This window comes from Pelodiscus sinensis, chromosome 12 (assembly GCF_052426305.1).
Source record: "Pelodiscus sinensis isolate ZL-2025 chromosome 12, ASM5242630v1, whole genome shotgun sequence".
Lineage (NCBI taxonomy): Eukaryota > Metazoa > Chordata > Testudines > Trionychidae > Pelodiscus > Pelodiscus sinensis.
In genome coordinates, this window is record NC_143063.1 from 1,342,649 (window position 1) to 1,363,505 (window position 20,857).

The 20,857-nt window shown below is 72.6% G+C and overlaps 1 protein-coding gene across 1 annotated transcript in view; it reads right to left on the reverse strand.

The window, feature by feature from the left end:
- Nucleotides 1-917: 917 nt before the first annotated feature.
- RIPOR1 (RHO family interacting cell polarization regulator 1) overlaps nt 918-20,857 on the reverse strand; it is a 32,795-nt gene continuing 12,855 nt past the window's right edge. Inside the window, 21 exon segments of the mRNA XM_089781382.1 lie at nt 918-1,703; nt 2,354-2,444; nt 2,945-3,028; nt 3,115-3,311; nt 3,647-3,805; nt 4,049-4,250; nt 4,253-4,444; nt 4,549-4,711; nt 5,560-5,699; nt 6,277-7,029; nt 8,486-8,615; nt 11,492-11,640; nt 12,690-12,815; nt 13,031-13,074; nt 13,300-13,363; nt 14,333-14,485; nt 15,466-15,519; nt 16,949-16,972; nt 17,805-17,883; nt 19,075-19,227; nt 20,605-20,731. Of these exon segments, the coding sequence (XP_089637508.1) occupies nt 1,606-1,703; nt 2,354-2,444; nt 2,945-3,028; nt 3,115-3,311; nt 3,647-3,805; nt 4,049-4,250; nt 4,253-4,444; nt 4,549-4,711; nt 5,560-5,699; nt 6,277-7,029; nt 8,486-8,615; nt 11,492-11,640; nt 12,690-12,815; nt 13,031-13,074; nt 13,300-13,363; nt 14,333-14,485; nt 15,466-15,519; nt 16,949-16,972; nt 17,805-17,883; nt 19,075-19,227; nt 20,605-20,731 (3,182 nt within the window). The 3' untranslated portion in view covers nt 918-1,605.

A 20,857-nucleotide genomic window follows, 5' to 3' on the forward strand; every position in this document is an offset into this window, starting at 1 on the left:
GGAGACAATCTGCGGTTCCTGTTTCAAGAGCACTCATTCAAGGCCTCTCAAAGGCCTGCAGTTGCCTGAAGGCTGAATGGCCTAAAGCAAACCTTGTACCACAAATAGAAACAGTTTCAAATTCCCTTTGGCTCCTTGCTCCTGGGGCTCTGGGTCCTCGCTGCATTTCCCACAGCCTAGGCATGGTGGTCACTGCAATCGGTTTCCCTTTCAGGTTCTGCAAACACTTGGGGCATGGCTGAGAGTAGCTGGCCACTGGAACTGAAACCCGTTACGGCCCCTGGCAGGTTTGACAAACAGCCTGTTTCTCTAGCTCCCAGTTTGATCCTGCCCCTACATGCCAGCAGTCTGAAATGGGGTGGGGAGGGCTCCAGTCTGCCCCCACCCTGTCACCGGTGGGGAAAGCCTCTTGGGAGCTGCAGCCTCAGCCTGCCCAGCACTCTCCTCGGGCCTGCGCGCCCCAAGATTTCACAAGCCGCTCAGCTCAGACAGGCAGGGTGAGCAACTTCCCAGCAAGTCTGGGCAGCCTGGCCACCACCCCAGTGTCCTCAGAGGGGCTCGTCACACGTGCGCTCGGTGCAAGGGGCAGGGTCTGCCAGTCTCCAGCAGGACGGCAGGGCGGTCTCACGGGGCGCGGGAGCTTTCAGGACAATGCTCTGGCAGCACACAGCCCACCTTCCCAGCTACGCGTCCCTCAGAGCTGGCTGCAAACGGGAAACCCGCCAAAGGGGGCTCCACCTTCCCAGCCAGTGGCACCAACAGTCTTTCCCCAGGGTGCTGAGAGGCAGGGACCAGCTGCTTCCCATGTCTGGGGAACTAGGATCCCATCGCTGCACTGGTTCCTGGGCTTTAACCACTAGCCTCTCCTGCCCCAGGAAGCTGGGCCCAGCAAAACGCTCACAAAGCGACATTAAAGGTTTGCTCATTAAAGGTTTCTTTTTATTTCTGGTTTAAATTCAAAATTAGCCATTCTCTGTAATTACATTATATATAGATTCATAGAGACTTTATAGAAAAGAATTTTTTGCTTTCCTGCAAAACTTGGTGAATAAAAAATAAAATAAACCAAAAAGGTGACGGCTTCCGTCCATCTGGCCCTCTCTGGGTCGCTCCTCTCCCCCACCCTGCTTTGAAAACTGCCGCCTGCCCACAGTGGGTCCCTGCGGCTAAGGCGGGGGAGAGGGAGGCAGGTGGCACTTGGAGCTGAAAAGAAGATACGCCAGCAGAATATATTAGTATCTATGTCGGTTTATTTGTGTCCCGGGGCTCCAGCTGCTGGAGCAAAGCGTGTTCCCAGAAAGAACCGTGAGCGCCTCAAAGTGCATGTCCATGTGCGGAAGGCAGAGGAGCCCGGGCGTCCCCGTGCCACGCCAGTCTCCTGCAGGGGGCGCACACGCTCTGGCCTCTGCCAGCCGGAAGGGAAGGGGAGCAGCCAAACCCGGTGTCTCCCCCTGGTGTGCCCAGCGGCCCGTCTGGTGCAGCGTCGGGGGAGGGGAAGCGGTGCTCTGCAAGGCAGTGAGTGGGGCAGGGCCCCAGGGAGGGGAGCTGGCCCGGGTCCCTCCAGCCTTTGCTCCCCAGGGTCCCAGGTCCGCTAGTGCCGGTGTCTCAGAACGCTGTGCTGGCCATGCTGCCTGGCGCAAAGATCCTGGGTAAGCTGTCCAGCGTCTCCTCCAGCCGCCGGTGGGCAGACTTCCCATCTTCCCCTGCAAACACACGCCACGGTCAGTCTCCCGCCCACCCCAGCCGGGCTGCTCACGGCTTGGTCCTTTCCATGCTACGCTGCAGAATCCCCGTGGCTAGTGGCAGCTGAACGATGCCCACGTGGGCACCCTCCACCCCCTCAGGGCAAAGCAGCCCCAGCTGGCAGAGCCACCGGGGGCAGCATGCGCAGCAGTGTGGGGTGGCATGCCGGGGCGGGGGCGGGGGCACAGGCAGCAGACAGGCAGTGCCAAGCACGGGGTCTGAGGAGAGCCGCCTGGGCAAAGCAGCAGTGGCTGGGGAGCAGGAACGAATCTGGCCAGCACGTCCCCACCTGGGCAGCTGCTCACGCCCTGGAAGCCTAGTTAGCCAATCAGATGGGTCTCTGGGTGCCCTCTAATAAATGAGAACAGATAACAATGACACGGCGCTGGGCCCCCGCCGGCGGGAGCTAGGGGGCTGGCGAGGGGCTTGCTTCTGCTCTCGGCCCGGCCCTGCCCACGGGCAGCGCCAGCTGCAGCAGGGGAGCCGGGGAGCCCTGGCAGGGCCCTCTTCTGTGGCCAGGCCGTCTAGCATGCACAGGAGCCTGGAGGCTGGCTCAGGTGCCGCCTAGGAGGAGCGGCGGCAGGCCCCAGGCAGGAAGAAGGGCCCTCACCGCACAGCATCAGGCTCTGCTTGGCCGCCTCCCGCACGTCCTCCTTGTCGGCTTGGCACAGGTACAGCAGTTGCTCGATGCTCTCCTTGGCCTGCCGGGGAGACGACAAAGCGAAAGCGCTGGGCGTGCGCCTGCAACGGCAGAGCCGGGCCAGCCTCTGGGCCTGGCAGGCACACGCAGGCTGCACGCCCAGCCCGGGGGGGGGCACAGGCAGAGGCCTGAAGACTGGTGGAAGGTGGGTACAAGGGCCTTGTCCTGCCCCCAGTTCTGCCAGAGCGAGGGGCCCAGGGCTCAGCCGCAGCGCAGTCACCCCCTGCGGGCGCTGGCTGCTCCTCTGGCCGGCTGGGGACAGGCCACCTCCTTGCGGATGCCTGTCCCCATCAGCCTCACTGAGGCTCCTTGCCCAGCACCCCCACCTCCCTCCCTGCGCTCCAGGCCTGGAGAGCGCTGCAGCCCCTGTGCCCAGCCCAACAGCAGCAGGATACAGGGCCAAGGTGGCAACTCCCCCCTGCTCCAACTGCATTAGCCAGGGCCCACGCCCCCCGCTGCTGCCACCAGCCGCGCGCAGCCTAGCTCCGGGGCTGCACGGACCTTGAGACACCCCAGGGCTGCACAGCCGGCGACTCGCGTCTGCACCTCTTCATCTTCCAGCTGCTCCAAGTACCACACCAGGGCCTGGGGGGAGAGATGGCAGTGCTGGGCAGGCCAGACCTGAGAGCCACAGGTCCCCCCCCGGGTGCTGGCGGGGGCACGGCGCTCACCCGTTTCCGGAAGCGGGGGTTCTCAGCGAGGCTGCGCAGCTGGGCAGACACAGCACCGACAACTTTGCTGTTGCCCTCAACGAGCAGCGAGCTCATGGCCTTCAGCCCGTCCTTCTTGAGCCGGCCCTCGGGCAGCCGCTTCAAGGCCTTCAGCACCACGTCCTGGTCGTCCGAGTTGAGGTTCTGGGCCAGCAGCACTGTGGGGAGGGGCGTGAGAATGCAGCGAGGCCAGGCCGGCTCACCCAGAGCACCCCAAGGCAGGACGGCGGAGCAGCTGGCAGCCCGGGGCCAGTGCTGTGCAGAGCCAGGCAGCAGGAGGGGCTCAGCCGAGCCCCCTGCACCCAGTGCGGCTGTCTTGGCCTGCGAGTGAGCGGACACTGGCAGAACTAGAGGCAGGCTGGTGCCACTTGCTGCCCCGGCACTGGGGGCTGGGCCCTGTGACCTCGCTCAAGCAGGGGGTTGTGCCTGTGCTGCCCCATGGAGCTTGGGAGCCCGGCAGCGCCGGAGCCGTGGGGAGACGGCTGGCTCCTACCTTCCTCGGCCAGCTCCATGACGTAGGTGTCCAGGGTGGTCGCGGGCAGCGACTCAAAGTGGCTCCAGTACTGGAAGATGGTGAGCTGCTCGGCCTGGCTGCTCCCGGGCCGCTTGGGCAGCCGCCGATCCAGCACCTCCTCCGCCAGCTTCATGCACACTGCAGGGAGAGGGCTCCGGTCAGCCCAGCCAGGCACCGCCCTGGCCCCAAGGCCATGTGGGTCGGCCCCACAGGCAGTTCCTGGAGGGGAGGGATGGGCTCCTGGCTCCTTTTCCCAGCTCAGGCTCTGCGCCTGCGCAGGCAGCACGAGGGGACCGGCTGCAGGCGAGCCATCGCCCAGGCTCTCAGCCCAGCCAGGCCATGCAGGGATCGGGGTGTCCCCTCCCCCCGAGATCCACGCACCTGAGTCTGCCAGGCCCGGCTGGCGCTCGGCGATGGGCGCCGCGTACTGGGCGCTGAGCGCCCGCAGGAACCGCTCCACGGGGCAGGTGTAGACATTGGGCGGCTCCACGCAGCGGTCCCAGAAGGCCAGCGCCCCCTCCTTGCGGGCGGAGAACTGCACCACTGCAGGCAGACACACCGTCAGGGCACGCGGCCGGCACGGCCCCAGCACACGCCCTGGCAGGTGGACCCAGGGCACCCGCCCCTGCGGGAGCCTTTACCTTCCGCCGCAGCCTTGGCCGCCCCCGATTTCTCCTCCGTCAGCCGGCAGACGAGCTCCAGCACCTGCGCTTCCCGCAGCAGCTTGTCCAGGGCGTACATCTCCTGGCACCGCAGCGGCCCGAACGTGCCCAGCTTCTGCAAGTCACGGCGACATCAGGGCTCCTGGCTGTCCTGCCCAGCTCCCAGCCGGCCCCCAGGGCACTGCCTGGCGCCCCAGCCCCCCTTCGCTGCACACTCACCAGCAGCAGGCGGTTGCAGTGAGCGAGGTGCAGGACCACGGCTCTGTCCAGGAACTCATTCCCGGTGCTCATGGGGTCCGGGCTGCCCTCGGAGCCGCTGCCCACGCCGGCGTCCTCGCCGCCTCCCGGTGCCCCGCCCGCAGCCCGGGCCCCGCCGGCTTTCCTGCAGGGACAGAGCCAGGTGACCACGCCCGCCCGCTGCGCCCCCACCGCCAGCTCCAGGCCCCCTGCCCACGGACCGGCCACCGGCTCCCATGGGTCGCGGTGCCAGCTCGCAGGGCGGGGCAGCGTGCGGAACCCCTGGCTGTCCCTCTGCCCGTGGGCTGCAGGGGCCTGGCCGCCACCTCCGGGCACCAGGAGCACCAGGGCAGGCAGGGACCCACCTCAGCCCCGCGCCCCCAACTTGACTTACAACCCACCTGTCTGGGCCGCTCCAGTCGCAGGCAGAGGCCCAGCAGCCTCCCCTCGCGGGCCCTGCACCGGGCTAACAGGCCCAGCCCTCTGCCTGGGAGCAGGGGCCCAGCCGGGTTAGGGAGGAAAAGCAGCCGGAGGAGCTTGGGACCCATTTCTGCTGCCCCTCCCTCGGGATGTCCAGCGGCGAGAGGGGGCAGCCTGAGGGCCACAGGCTCCCTCCCCTCCGCACCCCAGAGGAAAGCCGCAGGGCAGAGTGGAGATGGACAGTACCTCAGCTGACCACTAGGGGGTGCTGCTGGAGCACAGCAGGAGGATGGGGGCATTCAGTGCCTGGTCTAGGGGCAAAGCCGGGGCTCTGCGCTCCCCCCACACCCCCTGCAGTACGGGGCAGAGGCCTTCCCAGGACGCCGGAGTGGCTGCCTGGCCTGGCAAGCAGGCTCTGGGCTTCCATGAGGGGGCTGAGGGTGTGGGGATCGAACCGGGCGCCCCTGGGCCTGGTCTGCCTGCTGGAGCTCAGCCAGCAGCAGGGGCCTGGCCGTGGGAGCAGATCCGTGCTGGGGTCAGGGTGCCCCGCAGGAGAGACCCCTCCCAGCTCACCGCTCACGTGGCTCGCCCTCCTCCTCTTCGCCCTCCGAGTCGTCCATGTCGGAGCCGTTGAGGAAGCTGAAGCTCTCCAGGGCGTGCTCCACCGTCAGGCTCATGCTGGAGGCGCGGCTCAAGAAGACGCCCTGTTTGTGCTGCGGGGAAGGCACAGTGAGGTGAGGGGGCTGGCAGGGTGAGCTGGGGTGGGCAGGCTGTGGGCCTGTGCCTCTGACAGGGGAGGGGGGCAGGCTGTAGGCTCCGGCGGGGCGGGAGGGGAGGCTGTGGGCCCAGTGGGGCAGGCGGGGGGGCGGGCCGTGGGCCCGGCGGGGCAGGCGGGGCGGGAGGGGAGGCCGTGGGCCCAGTGGGGCAGGCGGGGCGGGAGGGGAGGCTGTGGGCCCAGTGGGGCAGGCGGGGGTGCTGGCCGTGGGCCCGGCAGGGCAGGCGGGGCGGGAGGGGAGGCTGTGGGCCCAGTGGGGCAGGCGGGGGGGCCGGCTGTGGCCACGTGGCGGTAGGCGCCCCTGGTTCTGGATGCCACACTCCCCACCACGCCGCACCCACAGCCCAGGGTCGGCCCCTCCGCAGGGCGGAGCCCTCTGGCCCCCACCAGGACAGGGCAGCGCGATGCCCCAGCCCACGGACCAGTGCCCCCCCGGCCCACTCGCTGCCCCACCGGGAAGCAGGAGCAGGGCCCCGAGCCCCTGGGCCCGTCCCAGGCCCTGTGCTGCCCCTCACCATGAGAATCTCCTCCAGGCGTTTCAGCTCCCGCTCCAGCGGCTGCAGCTCAGGGAACTGCCCCCGATAGTCATCCAGGGCTGAGCCCAGCGAGCCGATGGCCTCCTCCAAGCCGCAGTCCACAGGCCTCGGCCTTGGCACCTCTGCTGGGCCGGGGGGCAGGGGCGCGACAGGGGCTGGCCTCCCGCTCTCCTCTGGGACTGGCTGCAGCACCACCGACCGGGCCGGGGAGATCGGGCGCCCCTGCGGCTCCAGCGCTCGGCACACGGTGGCCTCGGACGGCTCCACCGCAGGCTCCCTGGCCTCAGTCTGAGACGTGGCCCCGCAGGGCTCGGCCTCGGGGCCCCTTTCCGGACCCTCCGGGAGGGTGTCCGTGTCCAGGGGAGGCAGGTGCTCCTGGGGGGCTGGGGAAGGCTCCTCTGTGTGGGCGCCAGGGCCCTCCCTGCTCTCCCCCGCCGCATCCAGGCTAGTCTCGCTAATGTGGCTCAGAGTCCGGGAGTAGGCCACGTGCCCGTTGGCCACCACCTCCTTCCTGGCGCCCCCTGGCTCGGCCGCGGCGCCCGCCTCCTCCTGCTGGGCGAAGGCGATCTCGATGGCGGGGGCGGAGGCCTGCACAGCGGGCTGCACGAGGGGCTTGTGGGTGGCGTGGCGGGCGCTGCTGGACAGCCGTGGACTGGAGGAATCGTCCGAGGACTCCGAGGAGATGGACCAGGCCGTGCCGTTCTCCAGCTCCTCCTGCCGCCGCAGCATGTTCTAAAGAGAGCAGAGCCATCAGATGGCCCCCGCCACCGTGCTGCCAATCACCACGCAGGCGGCAGCCACGACCCCTCCTTGCCACCAATCACCACCCAGCCCCGGCCACCAATCATCCCAGCCTGTGGCCACGATCCCTCCCTGCCACCAATCACCACCCAGCCCCAGCCGCCAATCATCACAGCCTGGGGCCACTACTCCTCCCTGCCACCAATCACCACCCAGCCCCGGCCGCCAATCATCACAACCTGTGGCCACGACCCCTCCCTGCCACCAATCACCACCCAGCCCCGGCCACCAATCATCACAGCCTGTGGCCACAACCCCTCCCTGCCACCAATCACCACCCAGCCCTGGCCACCAATCATCACAGCCTGTGGCCACGACCCCTCCCTGCCACCAATCACCACCCAGCCTCGGACGCCAATCATCACAGCCTGTGGCCACGACCCCTCCCTGCCACCAAACACCACCCAGCCTCGGCCACCAATCATCACAACCTGTGGCCACGACCCCTCCCTGCCACCAATCACCACCCAGCCTCGGCCGCCAATCACCACGCAGGTGGCAGCCATGACCCCTCCCTGCCACCAATCACCACCCAGCCCCGGCCGCCAATCATCCCAGCCTGTGGCCACGACCCCTCCCTGCCACCAATCACCACCCAGCCCCAGCCGCCAATCATCACAGCCTGGGGCCACTACTCCTCCCTGCCACCAATCACCACCCAGCCCCGGCCGCCAATCATCACAGCCTGGGGCCACTACTCCTCCCTGCCACCAATCACCACCCAGCCCCGGCCGCCAATCATCACAACCTGTGGCCACGACCCCTCCCTGCCACCAATCACCACCCAGCCCCGGCCGCCAATCATCACAGCCTGTGGCCACGACCCCTCCCTGCCACCAATCACCACCCAGCCTTGGCCGCCAATCATCACAGCCTGTGGCCATGACCCCTCCCTGCCACCAATCACCAACCAGCCTAGGCCACCAATCATCACAGCCTGTGGCCACGACCCCTCCCTGCCACCAATCACCACCGAGCCCCGGCCGGCAGGCACTGGGACCCTGCGGCTCAGCGACGGGGGGCGGGAGGCTAAGCTACGGGCGGCGCCAGCCAGCCCACTTACATGGCCCCGCTGCGGGCACCCGCCGCGCTGGACCGAGCAGCCGCCTCCGAGTGCTTCTCCCGTCCAGCAAGGCCCCCCTGGCTGCCGGAGGCCACCCTCCCCGGGCGCTTGGCAGAGAGAAGAGGGAGCCGTCAGCGGGGGCGGGGGCTAGGGGGGCACTGAGCTGGCACCCGAGGCTGCCCGGCGACTCCATCTGCCACCCTCCGGCCGGGCTGGGACTCGCAGGGCGTCTGCTAGCCAGGGCACAGCAGCCCAGACACCCACGTCCCTGGGCGGGCACAGGCGAGCCAGGCATGGCCCCGGCGCAGCGCTCGGCGCACTCACGTAGAAGGCCTGCTCCCGCAGCGAGGGCGTGTCGGGCGGGCTCTGGCTGTAGGTGGAGAAGCGCTTGTTGGCAGTGGGCGCTTTGTTAACCGTGCTGGAGGCCGAGGGCTGGTCGTCTTTGTCGAACGGGCTGGCGGGAGAGCACAGAGGTGAGGCATGGGGCTGGGGGGCAGGGGCACGGAGGGGAGGGGCGGGGGGGAGAGCACAGAGGTGAGGCATGGGGCCGGGGGGCAGGGGCACGGAGGGGAGGGGCTGGCGGGAGAGCACAGAGGTGAGGCATGGGGCTGGGGGGCAGGGGCACGGAGGGGAGGGGCGGGGGGGAGAGCACAGAGGTGAGGCATGGGGCCGGGGGGCAGGGGCACGGAGGGGAGAGCACAGAGGTGAGGCATGGGGCTGGGGGGCAGGGGCACGGAGGGGAGGGGCTGGTGGGAGAGCACAGAGGTGAGGCATGGGGCTGGGGGGCAGGGGCACGGAGGGGAGGGGCGGGGGGGAGAGCACAGAGGTGAGGCATGGGGCTGGGGGGCAGGGGCACGGAGGGGAGGGGCTGGCGGGAGAGCACAGAGGTGAGGCATGGGGCCGGGGGGCAGGGGCACGGAGGGGAGGGGCTGGTGGGAGAGCACAGAGGTGAGGCATGGGGCTGGGGGGCAGGGGCACGGAGGGGAGGGGCTGGCGGGAGAGCACAGAGGTGAGGCATGGGGCTGGGGGGCAGGGGCACGGAGGGGGGCGGGGCGGGTGGACGAGAGCACAGGAGGAGGCTAGGGGAAGGGCGGGGGCACGGGGGGGGCGGGGCGGGTGAACGAGAGCTAGGGGAAGGGCGGGGGCACGGGGGGGCGGGGCGGGTGGACGAGAGCTAGGGGAAGGGCGGGGGCACGGGGGGGGCGGGGCGGGTGGACGAGAGCTAGGGGAAGGGCGGGGGCACGGGAGGGGCGGGGCGGGTGGACGAGAGCTAGGGGAAGGGCGGGGGCACGGAGGGGGGCGGGGCGGGTGAACGAGAGCTAGGGGAAGGGCGGGGGCACGGGGGGGGCGGGGCGGGTGGACGAGAGCTAGGGGAAGGGCGGGGGCACGGAGGGGGGCGGGGCGGGTGAACGAGAGCTAGGGGAAGGGCGGGGGCACGGGGGGGGCGGGGCGGGTGGACGAGAGCTAGGGGAAGGGCGGGGGCACGGGGGGGGCGGGGCGGGTGGACGAGAGCTAGGGGAAGGGCGGGGGCACGGGGGGGGGCGGGGCGGGTGAACGAGAGCTAGGGGAAGGGCGGGGGCACGGAGGGGGGCGGGGCGGGTGAACGAGAGCTAGGGGAAGGGCGGGGGTACGGGGGGGGCGGGGCGGGTGAACGAGAGCTAGGGGAAGGGCGGGGGCACGGGGGGGGCGGGGCGGGTGGACGAGAGCTAGGGGAAGGGCGGGGGCACGGGGGGGGCGGGGCGGGTGAACGAGAGCTAGGGGAAGGGCGGGGGTACGGGGGGGGGGGCGGGGCGGGTGGACGAGAGCTAGGGGAAGGGCGGGGGCACGGAGGGGGGCGGGGCGGGTGAACGAGAGCTAGGGGAAGGGCGGGGGGGGGGGGGGGGCGGGGCGGGTGGACGAGAGCTAGGGGAAGGGCGGGGACACGGGGGGGGCGGGGCGGGTGGACGAGAGCTAGGGGAAGGGCGGGGGCACGGGGGGGGGGCGGGGCGGGTGGACGAGAGCTAGGGGAAGGGCGGGGGTACGGGGGGGGGCGGGGCGGGTGGACGAGAGCTAGGGGAAGGGCGGGGACACGGGGGGGGCGGGGCGGGTGGACGAGAGCTAGGGGAAGGGCGGGGGCACGGAGGGGGGGGCGGGGCGGGTGAACGAGAGCTAGGGGAAGGGCGGGGGCACGGGGGGGGGGCGGGGCGGGTGGACGAGAGCTAGGGGAAGGGCGGGGGCACGGGGGGGGCGGGGCGGGTGGACGAGAGCTAGGGGAAGGGCGGGGACACGGGGGGGGCGGGGCGGGTGGACGAGAGCTAGGGGAAGGGCGGGGGCACGGAGGGGGGGGCGGGGCGGGTGAACGAGAGCTAGGGGAAGGGCGGGGGCACGGGGGGGGGCGGGGCGGGTGGACGAGAGCTAGGGGAAGGGCGGGGGCACGGGGGGGGGGCGGGGCGGGTGGACGAGAGCTAGGGGAAGGGCGGGGACACGGGGGGGGCGGGGCGGGTGGACGAGAGCTAGGGGAAGGGCGGGGGCACGGGGGGGGGGCGGGGCGGGTGGACGAGAGCTAGGGGAAGGGCGGGGGTACGGGGGGGGCGGGGCGGGTGGACGAGAGCTAGGGGAAGGGCGGGGACACGGGGGGGGCGGGGCGGGTGGACGAGAGCTAGGGGAAGGGCGGGGGCACGGAGGGGGGGGCGGGGCGGGTGAACGAGAGCTAGGGGAAGGGCGGGGGCACGGGGGGGGGGCGGGGCGGGTGGACGAGAGCTAGGGGAAGGGCGGGGGCACGGGGGGGGCGGGGCGGGTGGACGAGAGCTAGGGGAAGGGCGGGGACACGGGGGGGGCGGGGCGGGTGGACGAGAGCTAGGGGAAGGGCGGGGGCACGGAGGGGGGGGCGGGGCGGGTGAACGAGAGCTAGGGGAAGGGCGGGGGCACGGGGGGGGGCGGGGCGGGTGGACGAGAGCTAGGGGAAGGGCGGGGGCACGGGGGGGGGGCGGGGCGGGTGGACGAGAGCTAGGGGAAGGGCGGGGGTACGGGGGGGGCGGGGCGGGTGGACGAGAGCTAGGGGAAGGGCGGGGGTACGGGGGGGCGGGGCGGGTGGACGAGAGCTAGGGGAAGGGCGGGGACACGGGGGGGGCGGGGCGGGTGGACGAGAGCTAGGGGAAGGGCGGGGGCGCTGGTGGCCCAGGAAGGGACACAAAGGAGGGGGGAGCAGGCTGCCCGTCCCCTGCGGAGCGGGCCACTGGGCCGGAGAGCAAGGGGGTGCAGCTGCAGCGACCCCGGGGCCGAGGGAACTCCCCCGCCAGAGGGGCCGTGGGCCGCCCCCCAGCGTGGATCCTGCGCCCTGCCCCCACTCACTTCCAGGTCACCTCCAGGCTGAGCTTGATGGTGCCCAGGTCGTTGATGTCGACAGCCACCACCTGGGGCAGGGCGGCGAAGAGGTCCTTGGTCTCGCACGCCACGCTGCCCACCACCACGTGGTTGGCCAGGCTCTTCAGCTCCGTCACCTGCCGGGCACAGAGGGGCTGAGTCTGGCGCCCAAGCACTGCCCTGTGCCCATCTCTGCCCGCGCTGGCCTGGCACAGCCTGCCCCACACGCTCTGGGGTGGGTGCAGTGGGAGGGGGCCTGGGCAGACAGCAGAGCCCCCGGAGCAGCCAGTCGCCGCTGGGGTGGAATCGGCAAGGCCTGGTCCCTGCAGTGCCAGGAGTGGGTCCACAGAGACAGCACAGGCTGGGGTGCAGGGGCGGGGGCTCCTGGCCGGCCGGGCCCAAGGCAGCGGCGCGGGGGCGGGGGCTCCTGGCTGGCTGGGCCCAAGGCAGCGGCGCGGGGTCGGGGCTCAAGGCAGCGGCACGGGGGCGGGGCTCCTGGCCGGCCGGGCCCAAGGCAGCGGCGCGGGGGCGGGGCTCCTGGCCGGCCGGGCCCAAGGCAGCGGCGCGGGGGCGGGGCTCCTGGCCGGCCGGGCCCAAGGCAGCGGCGCGGGGGCGGGGCTCCTGGCCGGCCGGGCCCAAGGCAGCGGCGCGGGGGCGGGGCTCCTGGCCGGCCGGGCCCAAGGCAGCGGCGCGGGGGCGGGGCTCCTGGCCGGCCGGGCCCAAGGCAGCGGCGCGGGGGCGGGGCTCCTGGCCGGCCGGGCCCAAGGCAGCGGCGCGGGGGCGGGGCTCCTGGCCAGCCGGGCCCAAGGCAGCGGCGCAGGGGCAGGGCTCCTGGCCGGCCGGGCCCAAGGCAGCGGCGCAGGGGCAGGGCTCCTGGCCGGCCGGGCCCAAGGCAGTGGCGCAGGGGCAGGGCTCCTGGCCGGCCGGGCCCAAGGCAGCGGCGCAGGGGCAGGGCTCAAGGCAGCAGCGCGGGGGCGGGGCTCCTGGCTGGCCGGGCCCAAGGCAGCGGCGCAGGGGCGGGGCTCCTGGCCGGCCGGGCCCAAGGCAGCGGCGCGGGGGCGGGGCTCCTGGCCAGCCGGGCCCAAGGCAGCGGCGCGGGGGCGGGGCTCCTGGCCGGCCGGGCCCAAGGCAGCGGCGCGGGGGCGGGGCGCCTGGCCGGCCGGGCCCAAGGCAGCAGCACAGGTACCTTGACAGAGAGGAACTCGGTGACGAGGGGCAGGAAGACCATCTCCTCGCTGTCCCACACCTGCTTCCCGTTGCCCTCGATGCGCCCGCGGAGCTTCCAGCGCTGCCGCCCGTACTTCATGCCAATCTGCGGGGAAAGGAGGGGTTGCACCAGACCGGACACAGCCACGTGCCCCTGGCTCCTGGCTCTGGCACCCGGCAGCTGGCCCCAGCCACAGGGCGGCGTGTCCGCTCCAGGCCCCAGGAAGGGAGCTGCCCAGGGTCCCCTCTGCCCCCCGGGGTGTCACCAGCACCTGGTACTGCCCCTGCTCACTGCCAGCTGCAGCCGCGCTCCCCACGTACCTCGTACTGGTCCCCGGCACAGAGCCTGGCGAACCCGGCTAGGCCTGCAAGAGAAGGGGAAGGGAGTTTAGAACCAGCCAGCTCTGGCCCCACGGGAGCAAGGTCTCCCTGCCCCTCTGCTGAGCCGCACGGCTAGAGGGGCACCCAGGGCTGGGGCTGTGCCCGTCTCATGGGCAGGGCAGGGTGGCAGCTGGCAGCACAGGGAGCCCTGGGAGAGCGGGGCTGGGAGGGAGCAGGGGGAGCAGGTCGGGGCGGGAGGGGGCAGTTACCTTTCATCTTGACGTGGAACTCGCCCAGCTGGCTCTCGAGCTCATTCTCCAGCAGGCACATGTTCTGGGGGGAGGAGGGAGAACATCTGTTAGCCCCCCCCTCTGTGCACCCGCCAGCCCCCCTCCAGCCCCCCCTCTGTGCACCCGCCAGCCCCCCCTCTGTGCACCCGCCAGCCCCCCTCCAGCCCCCGCCCTTGTGCACCCGTTAGCCCCCCCGCCTCTGTGCACCCGCCAGCCCCCCCTCTGTGCACCCGCCAGCCCCCCTCTGTGCACCTGCCAGCCCCCTCCAGCCCCCGCCTCTATGCACCCGCCAGCCCCCCTCCAGCCCCCTCCAGCCCCCCCGCCTCTGTACACCAGCCAGCCCCCCCTCTGTGCACCCGCCAGCCCCCCTCCAGCCCCCTCTGTGCACCCGTTAGCCCCCCCGCCTCTGTGCACCCGCCAGCCCCCCCGCCAGCCCCCGCCCTTGTGCACCCGTTAGCCCCCCTGCCTCTGTGCACCCGCCAGCCCCCCTCCAGCCCCCGCCCTTGTGCACCCGTTAGCCCCTCTGCCTCTGTGCACCCGCCAGCCCCCCTCTGTGCACCCGCCCTTGTGCACCCGTTAGCCCCCCTGCCTCTGTGCACCCGCCAGCCCCCCTCTGTGCACCCACCAGCCCCCCTCCAGTCCCCGCCCTTGTGCACCCGTTAGCCCCCCTGCCTCTGTGCACCCGCCAGCCCCCCTCTGTGCACCCGCCAGCCCCCCTCCAGCCCCCGCCCTTGTGCACCCGTTAGCCCCCCTCCAGCCTCCACCAGTCCCCCCTCCAGCCCCCGCCTCTGTGCACCCGCCAGCCCCCCACCAGCCCCCGCCAGTCCCCCCTCTGTGCACCCGCCAGCCCCCCTCCAGCCCCCGCCTCTGTGCACCCGTTAACCCCCCTGCCCACCTCCGCCTCTGTGCACCCATCAGCCTCCCCGCCCGCCCCCCGTCTCTGTGCAGCTGTTAGCCTCTGCCACCAGCCCCCCACCTCTGTGCACCCCCCAGTGCCCTGCCAGCTGCCCACCTCCGTGTACTCCTTGTAGCCCTTGCTGGCCTCAGCCAGGCTGTCGCGGGCCTCGCGGCTGCCGGGGCAGGCGGCGGTGTAGGCCTTGACCATGTTGTGGGCCCCGTCGCGGAGCCGCCGCTGGATGCAGTAGGCCTCATACAGCTCGTCGATCTGCAGCAGAGCCACGGCGCCAGGGTGAGGGGCTGGCCCGCTGGTCGGTGCCCCCTCTGCCCCACATCGCCCTCGCTGGACCTCACGAGGGGGCTCCCTGCCCCGTTACCCTCCAGGCCCCGTCCTCCAGCCTCCACAGGGCCCAGCCGCTGGGCACAGCTGTCCCGGGGGGCAGTCGGGGCCGCACCCAGAGCGGGGAGGAGTCCCCAGCAGGCCTGGCGGGCGCGAGAACGTGGGACCACGTTGCACTAGCACTCGGCTCCCACCCCGTTCCAACCCCGTAGCACCACTGCCTGGCCATGACCCCCAGCCACCCACTGGGGCAGGCAGAGGGGCATCTGGGGGGAGCCCAGGGCAGAACAGGGGGGGCAGGGCGGCATGGCGTGAAGGGAGGGCAGGGCAGGACGGCGTGAGGGGGGCAGGGCGGCGTCGGGGGGGGCAGGGCGGCACGGCGTGAAGGGGGCAGGGCAGCGTGGGGGGGCAGGGCAGTGTGGGGGGGCAGGGCGGCACAGCGTGGGGGGGCAGGGCAGCGTGGGGGGGCAGGGCGGCGTGAAGGAGCGTGGGGAGGGGCAGGGCGGCGTGGGGGGGTAGGGCGGCGTGAAGGAGCGTGGGGGGCAGGGCGGCGTGGGGGGGCAGGGCGGCGTGAAGGAGCGTGGGGAGGGGCAGGGCGGCGTGGGGGGGTAGGGCGGCGTGAAGGAGCGTGGGGGGCAGGGCGGCGTGGGGGGGCAGGGCAGCGTGGGGGGGCAGGGCGGCGTGAAGGAGCGTGGGGGGCAGGGCGGCGTGGGGGGGCAGGGCGGCGTGAAGGAGCGTGGGGAGGGGCAGGGCGGCGTGGGGGGGTAGGGAGGGGTGGGGGGGCAGGGCGACGTGGGGGGGCAGGGCGGAGTGGGGGGGGCTGTGCCTCACGCAGGGCAGTCCCAGCTGGCAGACGCAGAGGGAGAAGGACGCCCCCAGAAGCCCCGGCGCCGGGCTGGCTCCGTTACCTTGCTGGCGTGGAACTCCAGGCGGCGCAGGAAGCGCTCGATCGACTTGACTTGCTGGAACAGAGCAGGGAGAGCCTGGGTCGGAGGCAGCCCCTGGGGCCAGGGCAGGGCGGGGTCCCCGTGGAGGCTCTGCACCTCTCTCCCGCATGTGCCAGGCTTGGGGGTCCCAGCTCAGGGGGGGGGGCGATGAGGGTCCCAGCTCGGGGGGGGCGATGAGGCCGGGGCTCTGGGGGTCCCAGCTCGGGGGGGGGGGCGATGAGGCCAGGGCTCTGGGGGTCCCAGCTCGGGGGGGGGCAATGAGGCCGGGGCTCTGGGGGTCCCAGCTGGGGGGGGGGCGATGAGGCCGGGGCTCTGGGGGTCCCAGCTGGGGGGGGGCGATGAGGCCGGGGCTCTGGGGGTCCCAGCTTGGGGGGGGCGATGAGGCCGGGGCTCTGGGGGTCCCAGCTGGGGGGGGGGGGCGATGAGGCCGGGGCTCTGGGGGTCCCAGCTGGGGGGGGGCGATGAGGCTGGGGCTCTGGGGGTCCCAGCTCGGGGGGGGGGGGCGATGAGGCCGGGGCTCTGGGGGTCCCAGCTGGGGGGGGGGCAATGAGGCTGGGGCTCTGGGGGTCCCAGCTCGGGGGGGAGAGGGCGAAGAGGCCGGGGCTCTGGGGGTCCCAGCTGGGGGGGGGCGATGAGGCCGGGGCTCTGGGGGTCCCAGCTGGGGGGGGCGATGAGGCCGGGGCTCTGGGGGTCCCAGCTGGGGGGGGGCGATGAGGCCGGGGCTCTGGGGGTCCCAGCTGGGGGGGGGGGCAATGAGGCTGGGGCTCTGGGGGTCCCAGCTTGGGGGGGGCGATGAGGGTCCCAGCTCAGGGGGAGAGGGCGAAGAGGCTGGGGCTCTGGGGGTCCCAGCTCGGGGGGGGGCGATGAGGGTCCCAGCTTGGGGGCGGGTGAGGCCGGGGCTCTGGGGGTCCCAGCTCGGGGGGGGCGATGAGGCCGAGGCTCTGGGGGTCCCAGCTGGGGGGGGGCGATGAGGCCGGGGCTCTGGGGGTCCCAGCTGGGGGGGGGGGGCGATGAGGCCGGGGCTCTGGGGGTCCCAGCTTGGGGGGGGCGATGAGGGTCCCAGCTCGGGGGGGAGAGGGTGAAGAGGCTGGGGCTCTGGGGGTCCCAGCTCGGGGGGGGGGCGATGAGGGTCCCAGCTTGGGGGCGGGTGAGGCCGGGGCTCTGGGGGTCCCAGCTCGGGGGGGGGCGATGAGGGTCCCAGCTCGGGGGGGGGGGGTGAGGCCAGGGCTCTGGGGGTCCCAGCTCGGGGGGGGGCGATGAGGGTCCCAGCTCGGGGGGGGTGAGGCCGGGGCTCTGGGGGTCCCAGCTCGGGGGGGGGCGATGAGGGTCCCAGCTCGGGGGGGGTGAGGCCGGGGCTCTGGGGGTCCACACAGAGCAGCGCCGGGAGGTCACCAAGGGCCCGCCCTGCAAGTCCCTCCCCGGCCCTGCTGAGCGCGGCCCGTACCTTGTCCAGGTCATAGAGGAAGCCCTAGAGGAGAAGGAGCAGCGTGAGACCCAGTTCGGAGACAGGCTCCATGCCCCCCACACTGCGCTGGCACAGGCACTGCCACGGGCCTGCGCCGCGATGCCAGCACTGCCACGGGCCTGCGCCGCGATGCCAGCACTGCCACGGGCCTGCGCCGCGATGCCAGCACTGCCACGGGCCTGCGCCGCGATGCCAGCACTGCCACGGGCCTGCGCCGCGATGCCAGCACTGCCACGGGCCTGCGCCGCGATGCCAGCACTGCCACGGGCCTGCGCCGCGATGCCAGCACTGCCACGGGCCTGCGCCGCGATGCCAGCACTGCCACGGGCCTGCGCCGCGATGCCAGCACTGCCACGGGCCTGCGCCGCGATGCCAGCACTGCCACGGGCCTGCGCCGCGATGCCAGCACTGCCACGGGCCTGCGCCGCGATGCCAGCACTGCCACGGGCCTGCGCCGCGATGCCAGCACTGCCACGGGCCTGCGTCGCGATGCCAGCACTGCCACGGGCCTGCGCCGCGATGCCAGCACTGCCACGGGCCTGCGCCGCGATGCCAGCACTGCCACGGGCCTGCGCCGCGATGCCAGCACTGCCACGGGCCTGCGCCTCGATGCCAGCACTGCCACGGGCCTGCGCACGGCGTGGGCACTCGCTTCCAGCGTACCCGGGCAGGGGGCTGGCATGGGAGCACACGCACCCCGGGCTGCTGCGGGGCTCGGCACACCCCCTCCCGGAAGTGCCCGCCCGCCAGCGCTGCAATGTGCTCCTTGGCCAGGCCGGCAGGCAGGGGCCAAGCCAGCGCCGGGCCGGGCCGCGCCGCGGGGACCCGCACTCACCAGGCGGGAATTCCTCTTGGACTCGCGGATCTGGGTGCTGAGTTTCTGCAGTTCCAGCTGGTGCACCTCCAGGTAACCCCTGCGGCAAGAGCGCCCGCGTGTCACCCAGCAGCAACGGGAACAGAGAACTTCCTGGCTGCGCCCAGTGCCCGCTTAGCTCCACGCCAGGCACCCGCCCAAACCCTGCGCCGGCCACGGCAGGCACCCGACCTATCCCACACTAGCCACGCCAGGCACCCGCCCAATCCCTGCGCCGGCCACGGCAGGCACCCGACCTATCCCACGCTAGCCACGCCAGGCACCCGCCCAAACCCTGCGCCGGCCACAGCAGGCACCCGACCTATCCCACACTAGCCACGCCAGGCACCCGCCCAAACCCTGCGCCGGCCACAGCAGGCACCCGACCTATCCCACACTAGCCACGCCAGGCACCCGCCCAAACCCTGCGCCGGCCACGGCAGGCACCCGACCTATCCCACACTAGCCACGCCAGGCACCCGCCCAAACCCTGCGCCGGCCACGGCAGGCACCCGACCTATCCCACGCTAGCCACGCCAGGCACCCGCCCAATCCCTGCGCCGGCCACGGCAGGCACCCGGCCTATCCCACGCTAGCCACGCCAGGCACCTGCCCAATCCCTGCGCCGGCCACGGCAGGCACCCGACCTATCCCACACTAGCCACGCCAGGCACCCGCCCAAACCCTGCGCCGGCCACGGCAGGCACCCGACCTATCCCACACTAGCCACGCCAGGCACCCGCCCAATCCCTGCGCCGGCCACGGCAGGCACCCGACCTATCCCACACTAGCCACGCCAGGCACCCGCCCAATCCCTGCGCCGGCCACGGCAGGCACCCGACCTATCCCACACTAGCCACGCCAGGCACCCGCCCAATCCCTGCGCCGGCCACGGCAGGCACCCGACCTATCCCACGCTAGCCACGCCAGGCACCCGCCCAATCCCTGTGCCAGCCATGCCAGGCACCCGCCCAAACCCTGCGCCGGCCACGCAACGTACCTGCCCAACCTGACAGCTAGCACCCGCCCAACCCAGAGACACATGGAGCTGAGCTGGCACCTGGTCCCCCCAGCTCCAACTGCCTTGGGCACAGAGCCCGCTCTTGGCTCTCCTGTGGCCTCAGAGAACGGATCTGGTCTGCAGCCCACCCGCACAGCCACCCAGCCCCGGACAGGGGCACTGGCTCCCCCGGCCCTCCAGGAGCTCGGTGCTGTCCTGGCTGCTCCCGTCCTGCGCAGCCGGGTTACTCACGTCAGGCCCTTCTTGAGCGCTTCGTACACCTCGTCCAGGCGGTCGGGCTGTGGCACCTTGGGCGGCGGGGACTTGTGGGACATGGAGAACATCCTCCTGACCCTGGAGCCGGTCTTCCTGGGCACCGTGGGGGTGCTGAAGGGAGGCAGGGTCCTGGGGAAGGAAGCCGAGGAGACCAGGTGAGAGCCTGCGGACAAGGCCCGGCTCTATGTTCAGAGGGGCCGCGCTGCAGGAGTCACCGAGGGGGGTGAACGGGGAGAACCCCGCCCGCCAGCGCCCCCCGGCCCATTCGCGCCCCCAGCCGCCAGCACCCCCTGGCCTGATTTGTGCCCCCCGCCCGCCAGCGCCCCCCGGCCCGATTCGCGCCCCCAGCCGCCAGCGCCCCCTGGCCTGATTTGTGCCCCCCGCCCGCCAGCGCCCCCCGGCCCATTCGCGCCCCCAGCCGCCAGCGCCCCCGGCCTGATTTGTGCCCCCCGCCCGCCAGCGCCCCCCGGCCCGATTCGCGCCCCCAGCCGCCAGCACCCCCTGGCCTGATTTGTGCCCCCCGCCCGCCAGCACCCCCTGGCCTGATTTGTGCCCCCCGCCCGCCAGCGCCCCCCGGCCCGATTCGCGCCCCCCAGCCGCCAGCACCCCCTGGCCTGATTTGTGCCCCCCGCCCGCCAGCGCCCCCCGGCCCGATTCGCGCCCCCCAGCCTGATTCGCGCCCCCCATCTGCCAGCACCCCCGGCCTGATTCGACCACCCCAACCAGCAGCGCCCAAGGAGACAGACACTCCCCACATTCCCCTCACACACCAGCAGCTGGGGGGCCCAGCCCAGTACACTTTGTGTACTACAGCCCTCTGGGAGGGCCATGGGGGGGGCTGGGGAGGCCCGGAGCCTTGGGGGCCAGATCCAGGCAAGCTGAAGACCACACCCAGCTCCTGGGCCTGAGGTTCCCCACCCCAGCCCAAAAGGACACGGGCAGGTGACTTGCTCATGGGGCAAGCTCCACTTTGGACACGGGCACAAAGCGGGGCCGGCATCTTGGTCTGCGCCAGGGACAGAGGCCGGGAAGGATTCGCTGCCCAGCACGATGCTCCAGAGATGGTTAAACAGGCAGCTTGTTCCACCTGGCCCCGCCCCCGGAGCAACCGCCCGCCCCACGGCCCCGCCCCACGGGAACAGCCGCCCGCCCCACGGCCCCGCCCCACGGGAACAGCCGCCCGCCCCACGGCCCCGCCCCCGGAGCAACCGCCCACCCCACGGCCCTGCCCCCGGAGCAACCGCCCACCCCACGGCCCCGCCCCACGGGAGCAACTGCCCGCCCCACGGCCCCGCCCCACGGGAACAGCTGCCCGCCCCACGGCCCCGCCCCACGGGAGCAACCGCCACCCCACAGCCCCGTCCCACAGGAACGGCCGCCCACCCCACGGCCCCGCCTCGGGAGCAACCACCCGCCCCACGGCCCCGTCCCACGGGAACGGCCGCCTGCCCCACTCCCAGGGGGCTCCTTGCACGCTCTCACTGTGCCATGCCCCGACCCCCCCACCTGAAGGCCTTGTCCGGGGCGGAGTTGATGCCGGCGAAGGACTGGCTCCTATTGATCCTGGCGGCGAGGGCGCGCCGCTGGGGCCGCACGGAGAGCGACATGGCTGAGTGCGAGCGGGAGGGCCTCCCTGCGGGCAGAGGAGAGGACATGGTGAGGAGCTGCCACGGACCACAGCAGGGACCCCACCATCTTCCCACCCCCACTGGCTAGTCCTGGCATCCTTGCACCCATCCCCCGCCGGTGCCCATGCCCC